The following is a 19,464-nucleotide window of genomic DNA, read 5'->3' as shown; positions in this document are numbered from 1 at the left end:
GAACTGCTTTGTCATTCCCTAGGTGACTCTATCCATTTTGCTTTTTTTTAAAAAAGATATGTGTGTGAGTTGTCTATCCATTCATTAAAACTGCCCTCGAGGAGGTTTAATTTTGTCTTTGTAACCCCTCCAGTGCCTAGCATAGCTCTGGCATATATTAGACAATACAGCCATGGGGATTGATGGACGGCGTCCCACTGGCCCACATTGCTTTTTTGGAGTTGGAAGAAGGGAAACCCACATGAGACCTGCAAACTTCACTTTATCTACTTACTTTGTTCTTATTTGGTCCTGTGGTGTTTTATTATAACTACTCTTGAAAGCCAAAATGGACTGCCAAGAATTGTTGCTTTGTCCATCACTTGCCTATCAAATAGACTGTGAAGGGATGGGGAGGAGAGCAAAGTAAGAAGCCAACAGGTCAAAAGAGAAGTAATGGGAGTAAGGAAAAGTAGTAGCAATAAGATGGCACTTTAAAAAGTCTGGACTAAAGATTTATGGAGAAAAGGAGCATCTCCAAGCAGGAAAAAAGGCTCCTGAGATTCCCAAAAGGGACAGGAAAGGGGAAGGAGTGTGTGATGGAAGAAATGAAGACTGTATTGAGCATTAGAGGCCCTGGATTCATATCCTGATGCTGCTACTGAGTATCACCAGGTCTTGAGATGAGCCACTGCTTTTTTTGGGCTTAAATTTATAAATGAATGGATTAGATGATCTCTTCCAGCTCCAAATCTACAATCTGCTTACTTTCACATAGGGTAAGGGTTAAATAACTTTGTCCTGGAAATAGTAAACACATTAATATTTATTTTCAATGGAAACTTGATTTTTCTTGGGCTTCCCATGTTGTTTTCATGGGGCCAGAGGTAGAGATATTGGTTAAAAGTATTGCCTAAATCCTAAAGCTCAGCCCGTCATCCTTTGGGCTTTCCAAATAAGCCTGCAGGAGTTAATAAGCTCTGCCTGTATTTCTACATCTCCAGACTGCTGCCCAGGAAGAGGCCCATGGAAATCCTGAACTGAAGATTGGAAATGGAAACTCTTGCTTAGATTCGTTTTCCTGGCGCTCTCACACAGGTTATAGGTAGAGTAGTTCTAGACAGGTGAGGGCACAGCTCTACAGAAGGGAGTGTGCATGGCAAAGTTCTAGGCCCCAAAAGACCCAGGCAAGTTGCCAGAGAGGGCTCCCCCACCCCACTTGCCCCTCAAGGGAAGTTTCTGCACTACCCCCCATTTGTTAGAGTTGCCCCTGAGAAGGAGCAAACTAGAAGAGGCATGAATGGAGGAGGGCTGGTGGCCCAGTTCCGGTATGAACCAGGGAGATCAGAACCATATGGTCAAAACTCACAGAATACCTTCAAACTAGCAACATTTTTTTTTCATTTGATTCTCCCAACCCTGAGGTTAATAATGCTCTTTTGGTTGCTATTTGATAGATAAGGAAACTGAGGAAAGCAGAGTTGTCCAGAGCATCTGAGGGAGGATTTGAACTCAGGTTTTCTTGACTCCAGGTCCAGTCCCTCTCTTTAAAGTGAATAGAGTCAATTCTGCACAATCCATCCTGAGGATGATAGTCACAGATTAAGAATGGGAAGGAAAGAGCTCTGAGGTCATCTAGTCCAAGACCAACTTGGTAGTTGAGGCAATTAGAAGTCACAGATTAGAGGACCAGGCCCTAGGTCTTCTTTCCACCCAGATTGAAGTCTATAGACAATAAAACAAACCGAGGCCAGGGACTCACAAAACTATAGCAGACATTGAGAACCATCAAGTCACAATGCATGTGTGTGTGTGTCTGTGAGTATGAGTAAGAGAGGAGGAGAGATGAGACAGACAGACACCTCTGGGGTCAGTCTGGGCAAGCCTAGGGATCCCTTCTTAGAATAATGTTTTAAATGCATAAATACACCTACATAATGTTTTAAAAAAAGAGATTTATGTTGAAATCAATGACCAAGATGCTAAAGTAGAACCTGAGATATCTAACCTGGGGGATTCTCCAGAAGCAGAGGCTAGAGAAGCCAGAAATAAGACAGGTCCATTCTCACCAAATGAATGGACTATATTCAGGGAGCCATGCCACCAAGGTCCAGCTCACCAATTCTCATCTGTTCTGGAAAAGACCTAAAAAAAATCTCTTTGTGATGGGTAGCCTCCAAGAATATCTCAAGAAGCTGTGGGTGAATGGTATCCACTGCAGAATCCAATAGGCTGTGTGAATCGTCCATCATGGCAGCACCCAAGAAGAATGGAAAGAGAAATCTGTAAACTACAACACATTCACAACCCCCAGATTAGGAACCCCTGATCTGGTGCAACCCTTTTATTCTGTAGATAAATGACAATAAATACATCATGGAGCTAGCAAATGGTATAATCAGAACAGCTGATCAGATCCTCTCAACTCCAAGTCTAGTGCCATTTTCACCACACCCTGCATTTGATCTTTGCCTCTTCTTGGTGTTGGCATCTGTACTATAGCTAGGGGAGTGCCTGGGCCTTTGCTCAGGAGTGCAGAATTGGGAGGACACTGATCACATGCTGAATCTGTGATTTCAATGTTATTGGAAATTCCCATGTTAAGGAATCTCCCTCTACCTTGTTGGGTCAGTACCTTCTGGTCTAGAATTGAGGTGTCAAATATTTGGCAAATCAAATTAAAATGCAATTAGGAAATATTGAACAAAATAAATAAAAATATAATAGAACATAGACCATATCAATATGTGGTTTTCCTTTGTTATTCTGTGGCCCCGCAGGGATGCTTCCGTCTCTTCTTTTGCCCTAATTTACTCTTCCACTGACTACCTACATACTGAGCTTCCATAGGAGTGCCTTGACTTTGGTGACATATATTCACTGTATATTTTACATAGGATCGTACCTTGCTCACACTCCCACCCATCAAATGAGGGAGAGTTTGGCACCCGAGAGTTTCCATATAAGCCCTGAGTTGAAAACTTCTTTGCGGTAGCTCTGTAGCATAATAAAACATCTAAAATGCAGTTACCAAGTGGAAAGAATATAAAAGACAAAAGGGTATGTCATAGACTGGATAATTAAAACCCTGAGTCGTTTATCATAGCTTTTTTTTTTTTTTAATAGTGCTGAAAGAATGAGAGGAGGCATGCCCTCAGTGATTGGATGGGAAATTCTGTGCTATTTTTAAGCCATGAAAATTTAGTCTGGAAGATCTGTATCCAGTCTGGGTTCTACAACTTTGTACCTCTCCCCTGACTCAATGCTGCAGATGTAAAACCAGTCACACTGCCTATTCTCACTGTGATGATCTGCGAGAGGATCTCAGCACTACAGATATAGAACTAGATGCACTTTTCCAATCCCTTGTACTGTTATGGAAACTGATGTCTAGAGAGGTTATGTTATCTTGCCCAAGGTCATCACAGAAGTGAGATTTGAACCCCGGTTGTCTCTGACTCTAGGGTTCTTTCTTCTGTAAATGAGACCATCAGTGTGAAAGCATTTTGTAACCTTAGAATGCTCTATAAATGTCAAACAATTCTCAATTTGTTTCTATCCAGAACTGTGAGTAAACTCTCCCTAGCAATGCCCACTGAATGATACTGTACCATTCAGAATGGCCTCAAGCACTTAAATAATTTGTCTAGAGTCAGACAACCAATCATTATTTTAGTCTGGAGGAAATCTCAATAAATGCTTGGTGACAGGGATACTGGCCAAAGAAAACCACAGTTTTATTGGCTGGAAGGCAACAGGGTCAGTTAGCCATTGTTACTAATCTACTTGGCCTTATTTGTGACTGTCATCCTGGAGGATATGTCCAAGCTTGGATGTCAAGGCAAAAATGCTGGAGAGATCATTCTGGGGTCATAGAAGACCTTCCCCAAACAAGACTAATCACAAAGTGAGAGCCCTGGTTTCTGCCATGGCCCTCTGACTCTACCATTTTTCCCTCATACAGGTGGTAAGCAGGAGACAGATAATGACAGTTTTTCAGACTTAAAAGACTACAATTCCATCTGCCAACCATGGGCTATATACCATATTTGCTTTGCAAGATGGAAAGGATAAAACTGGCCCCAATCTGAGATTCTCTGAAGAGCTCCGACAGCTTTTCCAGAGATTGGGGTTGGACCCAACTTCCCAACATGTTTGGCTGAGTCTTGTCCTCTTTTCATTTTGAATCCACGCTGTGTATTTTAAGGAATTTCCCATCCACATGTTTCACATTAATTTGCACTTAACTCATTAAGACGCTATTTAGTGTAGAGAGAATCGTTTGATGTTCAAGATGTCTTCAGAGCCCTTTAAGGAGGAGGCTGTTTCTAATTGCCTTAAGGCCAAGAAAGGATGTACAGGAACCCTGGAAGGGGAGGGGGTGTTGGCTTCCTTGTTGCTTTATTCATTCATTTATTTATTCAACAAATGTTTTCTAAAACCTACTATGTGCCAGAGAAAAGGGCAACAGAACAAAGAGCAGTACTGTCTCTTTCCTTTGGTGTCTTTGATAGGGTCTACTAAAATGAGGAAAGGATGTCTTTCTGCCAGTGGTTGTTGGGTAATATGGAGGTTACCTGATGTTTTCCATACATTTAACAGTTAGAGCAGAGGCAGTTCATCTATGGATACGGACACTATTTGTAGTACTAGTAAACATTTATATGGTACTTTCATGTCTGTAAAACATTTGACTACATTATCACATTTTATCCTTACAATAATTCTATGAGGGAGTTATTGGTATATCCCATTGTATGATATTGAATTCTGTCATTCAATTGTGTCCAACTGTTTGTGACCCCACAGACCATAGGACTCCAGGCCCTTCTACCCTCCATTATCTCACAGGCTGTCCAAGTTGATATGTGTTTTTTCCCCATGACATTCTCTAGCCATCTCATTATTTGTTAACCCCCTTTTCTTTTTGCCCTCAATCTTCAATCAGACAGAAATGAAACTTGGGTCTTGCTGATTCTAAGTATGGCATTTTTTCTACTGGTTTACCTAGCTGCCAGTCCCAGAAGCCTAGACATGTGGCAGTGGGGGTGAGGAGTGGGATTTTATTCTTACTAGTCCCCTCAGACTAGTAAGCCATTGGGGGAAAGAGGTTGCTAAAATTCCTACAGGGTCTACAGGTATACATCTCATTTAGCAGTCCAGATTGGGGCACAATTTTATGGAGATGAGGGAAGTGGGAAAAAAAAAGCATAAGATCTGAAAGCAGAACATGAAGAATTTGGACAGTGGAAGAGAACCTTCATTTAATAATATATATTATAGATAGATATAGATCTCTCTCTCTCGGCTTTTTTCTTGTCAACCCAATATACAACACTTTGCTAAAGAGGTGTTTAATACGCATTTGTTGTAAACTAAATTTATTATTAATATTAATATCACAGGATCATTTAGAGACCATCTAGTATAAGCTCACCATTTTATTGGTGTTGTTTGTGGAAGCTTACCCAGGATTACAAGGGGTGTTAGCATTAGATGTGGCCCATGCTGCCTCTTCATACTAAGAGTACTCTGGAGGATGTCACAAATGGATGTGAACCATCCAAGCACCATGGTTCAGGTTGGATCTGTGTGGGATCTTCTAGGATCTTCTAGGATCTGAGTTCAAATGACTGATACTTTGCTAGTGGATAAGAGAAGAAGATTCAGAAACTATCGTTATTTGACTTGGGTAGAGAGGGGGAAGTCAGGGCTTAAAATAAAATCACCCAAGTCAGCGGAAAGCATGTAAGCCACTGGGTTTCTCTTTCCTAATGAACAATACCCCAGAGAGGCCTAAATCTGGAAGTTATAAAAAGAGAGCTTTATAAGAAATGGAGTTACATACTTTGTGAATATACTTTGTAGATACATATAAACATCTTACCCGTTCCAAACTGCTTCCTGCCTACCCCCTGCCAGGACCATCTCTCAAGATTGGTTTCTTAACTACAAAATAAATTAAATGAGCAAAATTTTCTACCTGTACAAAGGTCATGATTATCTACCCTGGTTTTGCTAATTATTAGGGATATATAATGGGTTTAATAATTGAGTCTGATACTAAAACCAATAGATAGAAAGAATTCTTCAGGGTCCATAAAAAAGTCCCAGCGTTGAAGCTTCCTTTCATGTTATTTACTATTTTCCTCTCTACATTTTTCCAGTTGAAAAGAAGACTATCAATGTGTGTGTATGTATGTATAATGTGAAAATGATATATAATAAATATATATATTTATGTTTAGGTAAGCAAATTCTATAAATGAGATCATCAGTGGGAAAGCACTTTGTTACCAGAACTATCAAGTATCCAGGACAAGATCTGAACTCGAATTCTTCCGTACTCTAAATCCAGAGCTATATCAATTGTGATATTACTGCTCTAGGAATATCAAGGATTAGAGCAGCTCAGCAGAGACTCAGAGAAATGTGTCTGATCAAAACTGACTGCAGACTCTACCTATCTTTAGTATTGATGATTACAAAAAAGAGTCCATCTGCTCAAAACAATCTTCTCCCCTGGCCTGAAATATCTGTCATTAAAATTGTAAGTAGTGGAATAGTAGTAGTCCAATAGTAACTAGTCCAATAAGAACTTTGTCTTTTAAATTTAAGGCAATAGGATTTGAGTGACTTGCCCAAGGTCACATAGCTGGGCAAATATTACGTGTTTGAAGCAGGATTTGAGCTCAGGTTCTCCTGACTCCAGGGCCGGTGCTCTATCCACTGTGCCACCTAGCTGCTCCCAAGAGCTTTGTCTTTAGCGCTTCCCAGCATCTTGCTCTGCCAGCCTAAAATGCTCATCCAACCCTACCAAGAAACCCAATCCAGATAAGAGTTATCTTTCAAAGACCCTTTGGATTTCACCAATCACCACAGATTAATTTCTCACTTTATCTGTTAATGTTGGACAGGGAAAGTTGGAAGGCCAATTAACTGCTCAATGATGCTAATTAGCCCTGATTGGCAGCATAAGGATGCCAGGCTGGATTATTGAGATGATCATTGATTATTGGGAGGTTAATGAAGGGAGTGAGAAGGTAGAAAAATGAGGGTTGCATCATATTGGAGCAATTGCATTGGAGCCAACTATCAGAGGACTGAAGGGACTGGCCCTTTGGTCAGTCTAGAAGGACAATGAGCAGGAAAAACTGGGCCCTTTGAGGGTGTGGCCTCTGAAGTGTGGCCAGGGGAGTTAATATGTGCCAGCTGGCGATGATGAGCTTTTACCCAACTATTTAAACAAAGGCTTTGGGTTAACAGACAATTAGGCAAGCTATGCGAACGAATGCTAAGGCAGTTTCTTCATAAAATTAAATATAGAAACGTTTAGTATTACAGGGATTAAAAGTAAGATTTCAGCAAAGCTCAGTAAACCGAGCCGTGTCCCTCGCCCGCCCCACATTTCCAAACTGCTGTTTTTAACATTCTTTTCCAGTTTGCCAGCAATGTCCTCAACAATCCATAGCGTTTGGGGTTGCACTAGATAATTTCCATTGCCAAGGTGTGGAGCTTAGGTTTCTACAGCAAAAAATTCCAACTACTCCAACCCAAAGGGAGAGTAGGCTCCCTTTCACTCACCATTTTTCAGTTCAAGCAATGATTTGCTTTGTAGGACTTTTAACTTTCTCATTTCTTTCATGCTTTTGCTGATTTGTAGCAAGCAGGAACTGGGGCTTGAAAACTGTGACAACAGAAGGGTTGTCTTTGGAGCTTCCCAGTATCTTGTTCTGCTCTCCTAAAGTGTTCATCCAACCCTACCTAGAAACCCAAATCAGTCATACTGTCTTCTGCCCCCTGACTCCATGATATCCCCCGTGGTTTAATCCCATTGATCCCTCTGAACTCCCCTAGAAACCCTGATCCCCTCTCCAAGAGCTCCCCAGAGGACCAGAGGCTGGATGGCAATAAGGGCCCTGCCCCATAGGAGGGGTTTGGAGGCAAATTTGGGCTTTAGGAGCTAAACAAAAGTATGGAGCTATTCTAGGCAGGATGGGTAATATTCCTATGTATATATAGTTATTCATCCCAAACCTTTTACAAGATAGCCTAAGTGATGCAGTAGATAGAGAACTAGACCTGGATAATAATATTCCCCCCCTATTTTGCAGAGTTTCTGTAGGGTTAAAATGAGATAAATGACAGAGGAGAGAGAGAAAGAATCCCTACTCCAAGAAACAACCTTTCAGATACTTGAAGACAACCATTAAGGATCCCTTGGGTCTTCTTTTGTACAATTTAAGTGTCCTCATATGGGATGAATTTGAGCCCCTTCACTGTCCCAGTTGCCCTCTTTGGACACTCTCCAGTTTATTGATGTTTTTCCCAGACCAGTACTAAATGGAATCCTGCAGAATGGGCTAACCAGAGCAGAGCACAATAGCCATTAGATTCTGATTATTCTTCCTCCTGTATGCTACTGTGCCTTCCCTGACCTGGGGCACTTCACGGCCCTGCCTGCCTCCTCAGACAACCAACCTTGGCATCCTCTTTGGTCTTCTACACTGGATTCTGACTTTAGCTACCCTCACACAGTGAGGGAGACACAGTGACTATCCTTGCTTCCTAATCCTGCTTCTGGCTTTCTAGCCAGGAAGATAATTTAAACTAATGAATTAATGACTAAATGAACTATCCAAAATAAGTTATAGGCTGTGTAGGAAGGTAAATCTAGGATCTTAAAGGCTGAGCTTCTAAATGTCAGAATTTCTTCCATTATGGTGGGAAAGTTGGGAGAGAGATCTTGGGGAAGGAGGGATTTCCCTGAAGGACCTCCTCCCTATACACCCTTAAGGAAGTACATTTGTAGGTTAGGAAAGAATAAGATTGAAAACTTGGATTGGAACTATGGGAATGGGGAAAAGATGGTAAAGATAATAGATTCAGAGTTTTAATATCTTTTATTTTACAGAGGAAGAAACAGACCAAAAAAGCAAAATTACCTGCCCACAGTCACAGAGTAGTTTGAACTAGAACTCATGCTTTCCAATACTCATTTCAGCATTATTGCCATTGCATAATCCCCAAAACCCTCCTCAAATAATCTGAAACCAATCTATAAAGGCACCCATGGGCTACTACATTGAAGACCTTGATTTCTTCCAATTCATTCATCAATAGTTGGCTAGAAACCCACTCCTACAATCGATGCTCTCAGGAGGGGCAGTGCTTTGGATCTGGAATCAGAGGGCTTGGATCTGAATCTTGCCTCTGTCCCTCATTCCCTGTGACCTCTCTGCTCTGGTCCTCAGCTTGCTCATCTGTATAATGAGTGGATTGGACTAGTTGATCTCCATCTTTGAATCTATGATCCTTTGAATGCCGGTTCTGCCACCTACTCTCTGGGACTCTGGGCAAATCGTTTCCCTTTCTAGACCTCAGTTTCCTGCTTAGATGACCTCTCAGAGACCTTCCACTTCTAAATCTATGTTTCCAAATCCTGTGCTGATGAAGTGTCTTGAACATTTAATCCGAGGTACAACCACTAATGTTCTCCAAACAATATGTGTAGGAAGGAGATGAGGGGAGAGAGGTAGAGGGTGGGGGGTGGTGAGTGTAGGCGTCAGGGCAGCCCGACATGAATGGGTCTATAAATGAATAATAAGGAATGGGTTGTCTGTTCTAAGGAGAAAGGTACAGTTCCAAACAGAATGTGATTGGGAACACAACCGAAGGTAGCAAGGACCTCTGGTTCACAAACCACTATAGTGACATTGTTCTCCGTGATGCTTGAGGGAAATCATTGCCTCTCAAAAGGCCTGTTCTCTTTGCCAGACTAACTACAACCTAGTCATTTGATAATGTAAATTACTGACCACCGAAGGGGGGAAAACCATCAATTAAATCCAACTTTGGCTCCAGGCTGAAGGTGTTTAGGCGTCCTTGTTACTCACAGACTGCAGTCTTAAAATTTAAAGACATATTGACTTCTCAGAATTAGGCTGCTTGCTTTCCAGGGTTAGTTTTTCCAAAGTCTACTAAATCTTCAGACCAAAGGAAAGGGGGGGAAAAACCCTTGCCAAAAAGAAACCCCCTAATCCCCTTCCCCCAAGAATGTGTACAATGGAGTTAGAAAGGCCTGACTTTGCAAATCTAGTCAATGACATGTCCTTGCAGCACATACGTGTGTCCACATGCAACTGTGAGGCTATTTTCAGCTGGTGACTAATTAAAAATCTACTTTTGTGGTATTTGCTGCAATCTCTCTCCCACATTGTTGCGTCTGACAGGCCCGTGGATGCACAAAGACACAAAGGAGAAGATGAAAACAGTAGGAAGCACAGATCTGAATGTACAGAAGTAGGAAGCACCACCCCAAGCACAAAAGGAGTTATGGAATCCAAAGACCAATCCAGAAGTCGGCACCTAAAACTGCAGCATTTAATCCTCAAACTTCAGAGTGGAGTCCCTAGTGGCACAAGCTAATGACCTGTTTTACTTCAAAAGAGTGGGAGTATATTTTTCCATTATCAAGATGTGATTCTAGAGTAACTTCCCAAGGAGGGGGGGGCAGGGGTTGAAACCCTGAGAAGTTAACTAATTGACTCGACTATTAGGGTGCCCTTTGGTCCTTGTCTTCTTCAGGAATTGAGAATCTTGAGTTCCTGCAAATTTGGAACCCAGAGGTAGACTCTGAGAATCTCCATACTCCCTTCCTGGTTTCCCTGAACCACCCCCAAATTTCAGACTGCTCTCTGCTAGCCTCTTTCAGTACTGAGCACAGAAAATTCCTTTAGCTTAAGTTGGACGTCATTATTTTCAGGGAAAAGTCAATCAGGGGATAGAGTTAAATGGCAGAATATAGGCATTGACCCAAATGAACTCTTCCAACCAATTTTAAAATAGTTCCTCAAATCAAATTTGAGAGCAGAAGAGCCAACAAGAGGTCACAGTGAGATATTTTTTCAGTCTAAGAAAACTTAGGAAGTTGGCAGGAAAGGTCTTTGATATCAGGATATGAGCCAGTCTAGAGGGCAAGTGTGGCAATACCAGCAGTGGGCCTCGGAGGCAATTACAACAGTGGCAGCAGCAGCAACTTGGAGAGCTTTCAGTCCAGAGTCCATAAGGAGGGTCAAGCAACTAGTCAGGAAGAGATTACAGGGGACCCTTTACTAGTCCTGGGCTGAATAGCAACTCAAGGGAGCAAGACCCCAGGTCACACTTCCTGGGCTGAGAAGAACACTAGCACTTGTGGCTTTAGAGGACCAGGGGTCCTCTACTGGGATCACAACACCTTAGAAACACTAAAAATCTGTAAAATTCCCTAACTAACTCTGAACACAGCAGCATGACAAACCTAAAGTTTGAAACAGTGCCTCCCCACCAAAAGTGAACAGAGCCCAACTTTAACATAAAGTTCAAATTCAAGAAATAAGCAAGAAAATACAAACAAATAACAACAGCAACAAAAAAGAAACTGGCCATAAAAAGCTACTATGGTGATAGTTCCCAAAACCAAACCAAACCAAAAACTAAGAAGACAACAATGTGCAAACAGCTACAAGCAAAAGTCTCAAAGAAAAATGCTAATTGGACTCGAATCCAACAAGAACTAAAAGAAAAATGGGACGACTAGGGTGGCACAGTGGATAGAGCACCAGCCCTGGAGTCAGGAGTACCTGAGTTCAAATCCAACCTCAGACATGTAATAATTACCTGGCTGTGTGACCTTGGGCAAGTCACTTAAACCCATTGCCTTGCAAAAACTTAAAGAAAAAGAGCTACAGAAGAATGAAAGAAAAAGATAAGAGTGGGAAAGGAAAAATCGGAGAAAAAAATGAGAATGTTGCAAGAATATTATGAGAAGAGAATTAATAGTCTGGTAAAAGAGGCACAAAAATGTTGATGAAAATAACAACTTAAAAAATAATTATTCTAATGATTAAAAAAGGCACAAAAATTCACTGAAGAAATACTTTAAAAACAAAACTGCCCAAATGGAGAAGAAAATACAAAAACTTAAAGAAGAAAGTAATTCCTTAAAAATTAGAAATGGTTGTAGAAGATAATGACTCCAAGAGATATCAAGAAAGAATAAAACCAATTGAAAGGCATGAAAAAAAAAGAGAAGAAAATGTGAAATAGTTCATCAAAAAAAAAAAAACCCTATTGACCTGGAAGATAGATCGAGAAGAGATAATTTAAGAATTAGTGGACTACCTGAGAGCCATGATCAAAAAAAAGAGCCTAGACATCATATTTTAAGAATTTATAAGGAAAAAAACTCTCTTGATATCTTAGAAACACAGGGTAAAATAGAAATGAAAAGAATCCACCCAATCACTTTTTGAAAGAAGTCCCAAAATGAAAACTGGAGCTCCCAGGGAGAACCCAGAGATCCCAGGTCAAGGATAAAATATTCCAATAACTAGAAACAAAGAATTCAGATATTATGGCTCCATAATCAGGATCACACAAGCTTTAGCAGCTTCCTAGTTAAAAGAGTGGCATGTATTCTAGAAGACAAAGGAGATCAGATACCACCAAGAATAACTAACCCAGCAAAACTTAGTATAATCAATTGTTCAGGGAAAAAATGATATTTAATAATTAAATATTTAATTTCAAGCATTCTTGATGAAAAAACCAGTTGAATAGAAATTTTGACAGTTAAATACAAGACTCAGGAGAAATATAAAAAAAGTAAACTTGAAAAGCTGATCATGAGGGATACAATAACATTAAACTGTTTACAATCCTATATGGGAAAATGATACCTGTAGCTCCTAAGGATTTTATCATTAGTAGGGCAGTATCACAGAGGACAAGCTTGTGAGTCAAATATGTTATGTTGGTCTCAAAAATATGTAAGGTTGAGAAAAAGGAATGCATTGGGGGAAAAAGAAAGAAAGAGGAGAACAGAGAAAATTTTCTCACATAAAAAAGGCACTTTATGATTGGAGGGGAAAATGGAGGAGTGGCAGACAATGCTTGAACCTTATTCTCATCAGAACTGACTCAAAGAATAATATACAGCTCTCTCTCTCTCTCTCTCTCTCTCTCTCTCTCTCTCTCTCTCTCTCTCACTTCCTTTCTCAGTTGAGTGTAGACATCTCTTACCCAAGAAGGAAATAGAAGGGGAAGATGGAGATGATAAAAGAATGAACAAATTAAGAGAGGCAGTGAGCTAAAGCAAAACAGACTTTTTTGAGAAGGGACAGGATAAAGATAGAGAAAGAAGGATAAAAAGAAGAAAACAGGATGGAGTTAGTAATAAGAACTGTGGATGTGAATGGAAGTGAATAGAAAAATGGATTAGAAGCCAGAATCTAACATTTGTTCTTTACCAAAAACATGCTTAAAATACATATAGAGTTAACATAAAAGACTGAACAGAAGTGCTTTGGCTGACGTAAAAAAGGTACAATCGTGATCTTATATAAAGCAAAAGCAAAAATAGACCTAATTAAAAGAGATATTCATGAAAAAACAACAGATTGCTAAAAGGTATAAGACAATGAAGCAATATATAAAAAAAATTTTACAGCAAGTTTCTCTGAAAAAAGCCTCATTTTTCAAATATATAGGGAACTGAGTCAAATTTATAAAATTAAGAACTCTTCCTTAATTGATAAATGGTCAAAGGATCTGAATAAGTAGTTTTCGGAAGATAATATCAAAGCTATTTATCATATGAAAAAATTATCTAAGCTACTATAGAGAAATGCAGATTAAAATAACCCTGAGTTAAGACCCCATACCTATTAGAAATGACAACTTCTGAAGAATGAGGGAAAACAGGTACACAATAAACTATTGGTTGAATTGCATACTAGTCCACCAAACAGTCTTGAAAACAATTTGCAGCTATGCCCAAAGAGCTATAAAACTGTGCTAGTCCTTTAATTCACTGATACCCACAGACCCCAAAGAGATAAAAAGGGGGGGGGAAGGACCCAAATATACAAAATATTTATAGCGGCTCTTTTTGTGTTAGCAAAGAATTGGAAATTGAATAGCTGAACAAGTTGGCATAAGACTGTGATGGAATATTATCATGGTATAAGAAAAGACAAGGAGGATGGTTTCAAACATAGCAAAATCTATATGAATTGATACAAAGTGAAGGGAGAAGAACCAGGAGATCACTGTGCAAATAAAATCAGTTCTATATTGATGATAAACCATGAAAACTTTGATATTCTGATTATACAATGAGCCAAGTCATTCTAAAGGATTTATGATGAAAGCAGCTAGGTGACAGAGTAAACTGATACTGGAATGAGGAAGACTCTTCTTCATGAGTTCAAATACAGCCTCAGACTCTTATAGTGTGACCCTGGGCAAGTCACTTAACCTTTCTTGCCTCAGTTTCCTCATCTGTAAAATGAGCTGAAGAAGGAAATGGCAAACCATTCCAGTGTCTCTGCCAACAAAATCACAAATGGGGTCACAGAGTCAGACACAGCAAACAACAAAAGACCCTGTGATGAGCCTGGGAATACAAGCTCCAAAGTGAAACCATCTCTGCCTTCAGGCTACGTTTTTTTTTTTTTTTTTAGGTTTTTGCAAGGCAAATAGGTTCAAGTGGCTTGCCCAAGGCCACACAGCTAGGTAATTATTAAGTGTCTGAGACCAGATTTGAACTCAGGGACTCCTGACTCCAGGGTCAGGGCTCTATCCATTGCACCACCTAGCCGCTCCAGGCTACATTCTTATGGTAAAGCTAGAGAGTAGTGGATATGGTCAAGATTTCTTGTAACTTCTCATAGTAGAACAAACTGATATTTTAAAGCTACTTTGTGCTCAACTCTGGGGAATACGAGATAAAATGGCATAGCTCCCATCATTAAAGGATTTAAATTCTTAGGTGCTGTTGTACTGAGTGGCACTGGAGGTAACAAGAAAGACAAAAATACAATGCCTGCCTTCAAGGAGCTTACATTCTAATGGAGGTTAAAGGGCAAGGTTAAATATTATTTATATAGCCATATTCCCAGTACTTCAAAAGTGCTTTTACAGTTGTATCTTTTAATCTTCACCACAACTATTGGAAGACAGATGCTAATATCCCCATTTTATAGATGATGAAACTGAGGCAGGAGGTTAAGTGACTTGCCCAGGGTCATACAGAAAATGTCTGAGGGAAGATTTGAACTTAGGTCTTCCTGACTCAGTTGTCTATCCCCTGTAGTATTAGGAAAATCATACCATTCTAGCTGACAGAAATTAGAATCAGAGTTTCAGAATTGGAAGGGTATTGAGTCATACAAAGAGAGAGAGAGAGAGAGGGCAGGACTTGGAGCAAGGAAAATTTGTTCAAATTCAGTCTCTGACATTAGCTCTACGACCTTGGCCAAATCACTTAACCTTTCAGCCTCAGTTTCCCCACCTGTAATATGGGGTAATGGTAGCACCTACCTCCCAGTGTTGATCAAATGAGATAACAAATATAAACCATATTCCAAATTTATGCTAGCCATTATAATTAATATTATTATTATTAAATTTACCTCCTTGCTATTTCTAGTCATTGACCCCAGTTCTGCCAAAAAAAGTCTAATCCATCTTCTGTGTGACAGCTCTTCAGAGACCTAAAGATAACTATGATGTCTGTACCCCATTAAGCCTTGATTTCTCAAACCTAAAGTCACCTAGATTCTGCATTAATTTGGTTGGCATTAATTTGCTATGGCCCCTTGGGCATCTGACTAGGTCTGGGTTTGTTCATCTATAAAATGGGGGCAAAGCTGCTTCCCTTCCTGAGGTATGAAAGAAAATCAAGAAATCTTAATTCTGGAACTGGAAGGGACCTTGGACCTTGTCTAATCCCTTCATTTTACAGGATTACAAGGAAATTGAGGTTTGGGGAGATTAAGGCACAGTAAGCTTCAGGGATGAGATGTGAGGTGGATGCAAAATCAATTATGTCAAAAATAAATTTGAATCGCTGAACAAAAGGAAGGAAAAAAGGTATGAGCTCCACTTAGATCTAAGGATACTTCATTGACCCCCCCCCCCCACCGCCTCTCAGTCCATATCCCCCCAACTCATCTGCTTGGCTTGCACACATCCATAGAAGCAGAACTTGGATGGGGAGAGACTTCCTTTTTCTCTTGACCTTTGGGCTCACCTGTCCCAGCTCCCTAATAGGATGCTCTGGGGGGGGGTGGTTTAGAAAGTCCCGGGGGGGCTTCCTCAGGTTTGGCTTGCCTCTCTTACCCCCGACAGCCTCATAAATACAATTCCATGAGGGGACATGGCAAAGATACCATGACAACCCTTCAAAGTGGCAGCAGATGACTCAGGCACTCTTGGCTTACCTGTTGCGTTGGACAATGCCAGTGATTCCATGGAGCCCCTTGGGGTTTGCTCGGTGGGTGTGAGATCCTCTGTGTACTTCATTGAGCTGAGGGGATGGCGGGTGCGGCAGGGCTGGGCAGGCATCCCGCCTTCCTCTTCCTCCTCCTCATATTTGGGGACTTTGATATTTCCTCGGGTTTCACTAAAGCTCTGATTGGACATGTCGCTATAGCTCTCTTGGGAGCGCAGCCTGGCCGGGTAATAGTCCTCCCGACATTCCTTCATGAAGCTGCCACCGTGCCCCTTCATGGCCAGGGACGAGCTCCTCTTGGGGTTGCTGAAATGCTTGCCCCACAGTTCGGGCTGGGCCCCGGCCACCTGTCCCGGGGTGTACGAAGTTCTCATGTTACACTGGCTGAGGAGCTGCATGGGGCTCTGGGACGGGCTCTGCTCCATTTTATTCCCGTAATGGTACAGCTCATCTCGGCTGCGCCAGATGTGCTCCCTGTTGAGGCTGGGGGTCTGGCTCGAGAGGCTGAGCAGATCCATCTGCAGGGACAGGGGGTCCACGTCGGCTGACAGCCGGTTGGGGGTCACCTGCAGCTGGCCACACGGGTTCATCAGAGGCTCCTCCGCCTTGCCTTTATTCTTACCGATTTTGGCGCTCCGACGGGATTCCTTGGCCCGGGCATTCTGAAACGCAGAATCCGACGAATCGGACCCGTTGGGATCCTCTCCAGCACTACAAGCCCGAGAGCAGAAGATCTGGCCTTGCTTGGGCAGGAAGGGACGCCCCAAGAGAGACTTTTTGCAGTGAGCGCAGCAGAAGCAGGTTTCGGTGGCGTGCCAGTGTTGGCCATCGTAGGTCATCTGACCTTGATCGATGCCTAGGGAAGGACAAGGAGGGAGAAAGCATAAGTCTTCAAGCCCAGGACCCCATCCTTTAGCCTGCAATTCTTCTACCATTAACTTGGGCATGATTTGATGGAAAACACCCTGGCTCTGGAGTCAAAAGCCTTGGATTTGAATCTTGCCTCTGAATCTAACTTCCAGGGGACTTTTAGAGAAGTCATTGAAATTTCTTTGGACTTCAGTTTCCTCTTCCATAAAATAAGAGATTTGGACTAGGTCACCTCTGAGGTCCTTTCTAACTCTAAATCTCACCCAGGCTCCTACAGTTAAGTGTCTGAGGTCACACTGGAACTCAGGTCCTTCTGATTCCAATGGCAGCTGGGCCTGGAATCAGGAAGATGAGTTCAAATGCAGGCTCAGACACTTACTAGCTGTGTGACCCTGGGCAAGTCATTTCACCTTGTTTGCTTCAGTTTCCTCATTAGTAAAATGAACTGGAGAAGGAAATGGTGAAGCACTCCAGTATCCTTGTCAAGAAAACTCCAAATGGAGTCATGAGGAGTTGATCATGACCGAAACAACTCAACTGCTTTTTTGACTCGGAAGTCATAGGACCAGACATCTAGAACCAAAATGGGACTTCAGAGGCTTTCTAATTCAATCCCTTCTCTTTATAGGTGAGAAAACGCAAGGCCAAGGAGCTGATTGACTCGTCCAAGGTCACAAGGCCACTGATGAAGTCACAAAGCCTTGAAGTACTGAAGTCTCACAAGAGCCTCCACACCCAGTCCTCACTTTCCCCATTTTAAGCATGACTCATTTCCTCTAAGGAAAGATGTTGTGGTGGAAGAACCTAGAGGGAAAAACTGGCTTGGTTGGTTGGGTTGTCATTGCCCAAGAAGCCTATGTCATCATTACTAGACATTCGCAAGGACAACCGCCCTTGGGAGGATAGAACTCTCGGAGCAGAACCAAGAGCCAGAGTCAGTCTGCTGATGGCCCTTGGGGACCATTTCAACCAGACAAGCTTAGTTATGCAGCCTAGCTGAGACTGGACCTTGAAAAGGAGGAAGAAAGAAGGATGAACCTATAGGACCTGAGGGAAAAGGAAGAAAAACTGAGGAGGCAGTTGGAGCAGAAAAGAGCATTGGCACTAGAGATTAGAAGACTCAGTGTTTCAACTTCTACTTGAAGGACTTCAGACAAACTAATCTAATCTCTCATCTATAAAATGGGGGATAGTAATACCATCTCCACCTAACTAGAGTCTCAGAAGAGTACAGGGAAGGTCTCCTGCAAGATGTGGGATTGAAGGATGAGGCAGAAGAAAATTCTGGACATGGGAGTTAACTGCTGCAAAGGCTGATTGAAGAAATAATCACAAAATCCCTCTAAGTGACTTAACCACTGCCTCAGTTTCTCCATTTGTAAAATGAGGGGTTGAATTAGAGGAGCTCTGAGGTCCACCTGAACTCTAAGTCAATGATCCTATGATTGCAGATACCCTTCCTTCTCCCAGCAGGTAGAGGGAAGGGCAATGCCAAAGGACCATGGATGATGAGTCTTAATTCTTTAGACTCAGAGGATGAGCAGAAAAGTCATCTTCCTTATTAAGGTCCTGAAAACTTTTTTTGCCAGCAGGTAGGAAATAATTCCAACCTATTTATTGACTGACCCTTCTTGAAGCAGGGCTCCAAAGCCAACCCCATTTTCTTCAAATAGACTTTTAATGATGTGGCAATGGGAAATTGAGCAAGGAGGTATTGGCTGGAAGAGATTCTCAACAATTCAGAGGGAAAAAAAACCAGTTAGAAGCTTCTCCTTTATCTTCCCTGCTGTACCCTTGCTCTGTGGTTTCCACAGGAGTAGGAGGAAATGGGTTCTGACTAGGCCATCCTGTCATCTACTTCTTCCACCAACAATGTGGGGAGTGGTGGGATCTCTTGTTTATTTGTGAATCGGGGATTAAGGTATGTGAGGGTATAGGACTTAGGAGTAGGCTTAGGGGGAGCAAAAAATAGATAGTTGCTCAGAGAACTAACTTGGAGAAGAAAACCACTACCCAGAACAAGAATCTGAAAAAATATAGGTCAACTTCCCTAGCTCCTTGGAGGGAATGGATGATCTGGAGCCAAAGTCTCCTCTAGAATACTTTTCTCTGCAGAAGCAGATCTACCACTTCTAACACACTTGCCCTCTCTTTCCTTTCAACATTAATATACTCAGGGCAGTTCACCAACAGTTGAGGAAATTGAGACCCAAGAAGTTATGAGATTCAACCAAGGAGATGGGTTCTGGGGGGGGGGGGGGGTTCTCAACATTCCAGTCTTCTTGGATGTCCAGAGTCCCTTACAAAGACGCCCTACCAAGTCTGCCTCCCTTCCTAAA

The 19,464-nt window shown here is 41.7% G+C and overlaps 1 protein-coding gene and 1 long non-coding RNA gene across 2 annotated transcripts in view; one reads left to right on the top strand and one right to left on the bottom strand.

Moving 5' to 3' along the window:
• The window catches only part of PRICKLE2 (prickle planar cell polarity protein 2), a 96,025-nt gene that overhangs the window by 22,831 nt on the left and 53,730 nt on the right, over positions 1-19,464 (bottom strand). Inside the window, 1 exon segment of the mRNA XM_074198819.1 lies at positions 16,245-17,111. Within this exon segment, the coding sequence (XP_074054920.1) occupies positions 16,245-17,111 (867 nt within the window).
• Positions 1-19,464, top strand: part of LOC141496342 (uncharacterized) — a 205,107-nt gene that overhangs the window by 178,658 nt on the left and 6,985 nt on the right. The window lies entirely within an intron of this gene.

The sequence above is a fragment of the Macrotis lagotis genome, chromosome 8 (assembly GCF_037893015.1).
Source record: "Macrotis lagotis isolate mMagLag1 chromosome 8, bilby.v1.9.chrom.fasta, whole genome shotgun sequence".
Taxonomy (NCBI): Eukaryota; Metazoa; Chordata; class Mammalia; order Peramelemorphia; family Peramelidae; genus Macrotis; species Macrotis lagotis.
The sequence above is the reverse complement of the archived record's forward strand: the minus strand, read 5'-3'. Positions and strand labels throughout refer to the sequence as shown.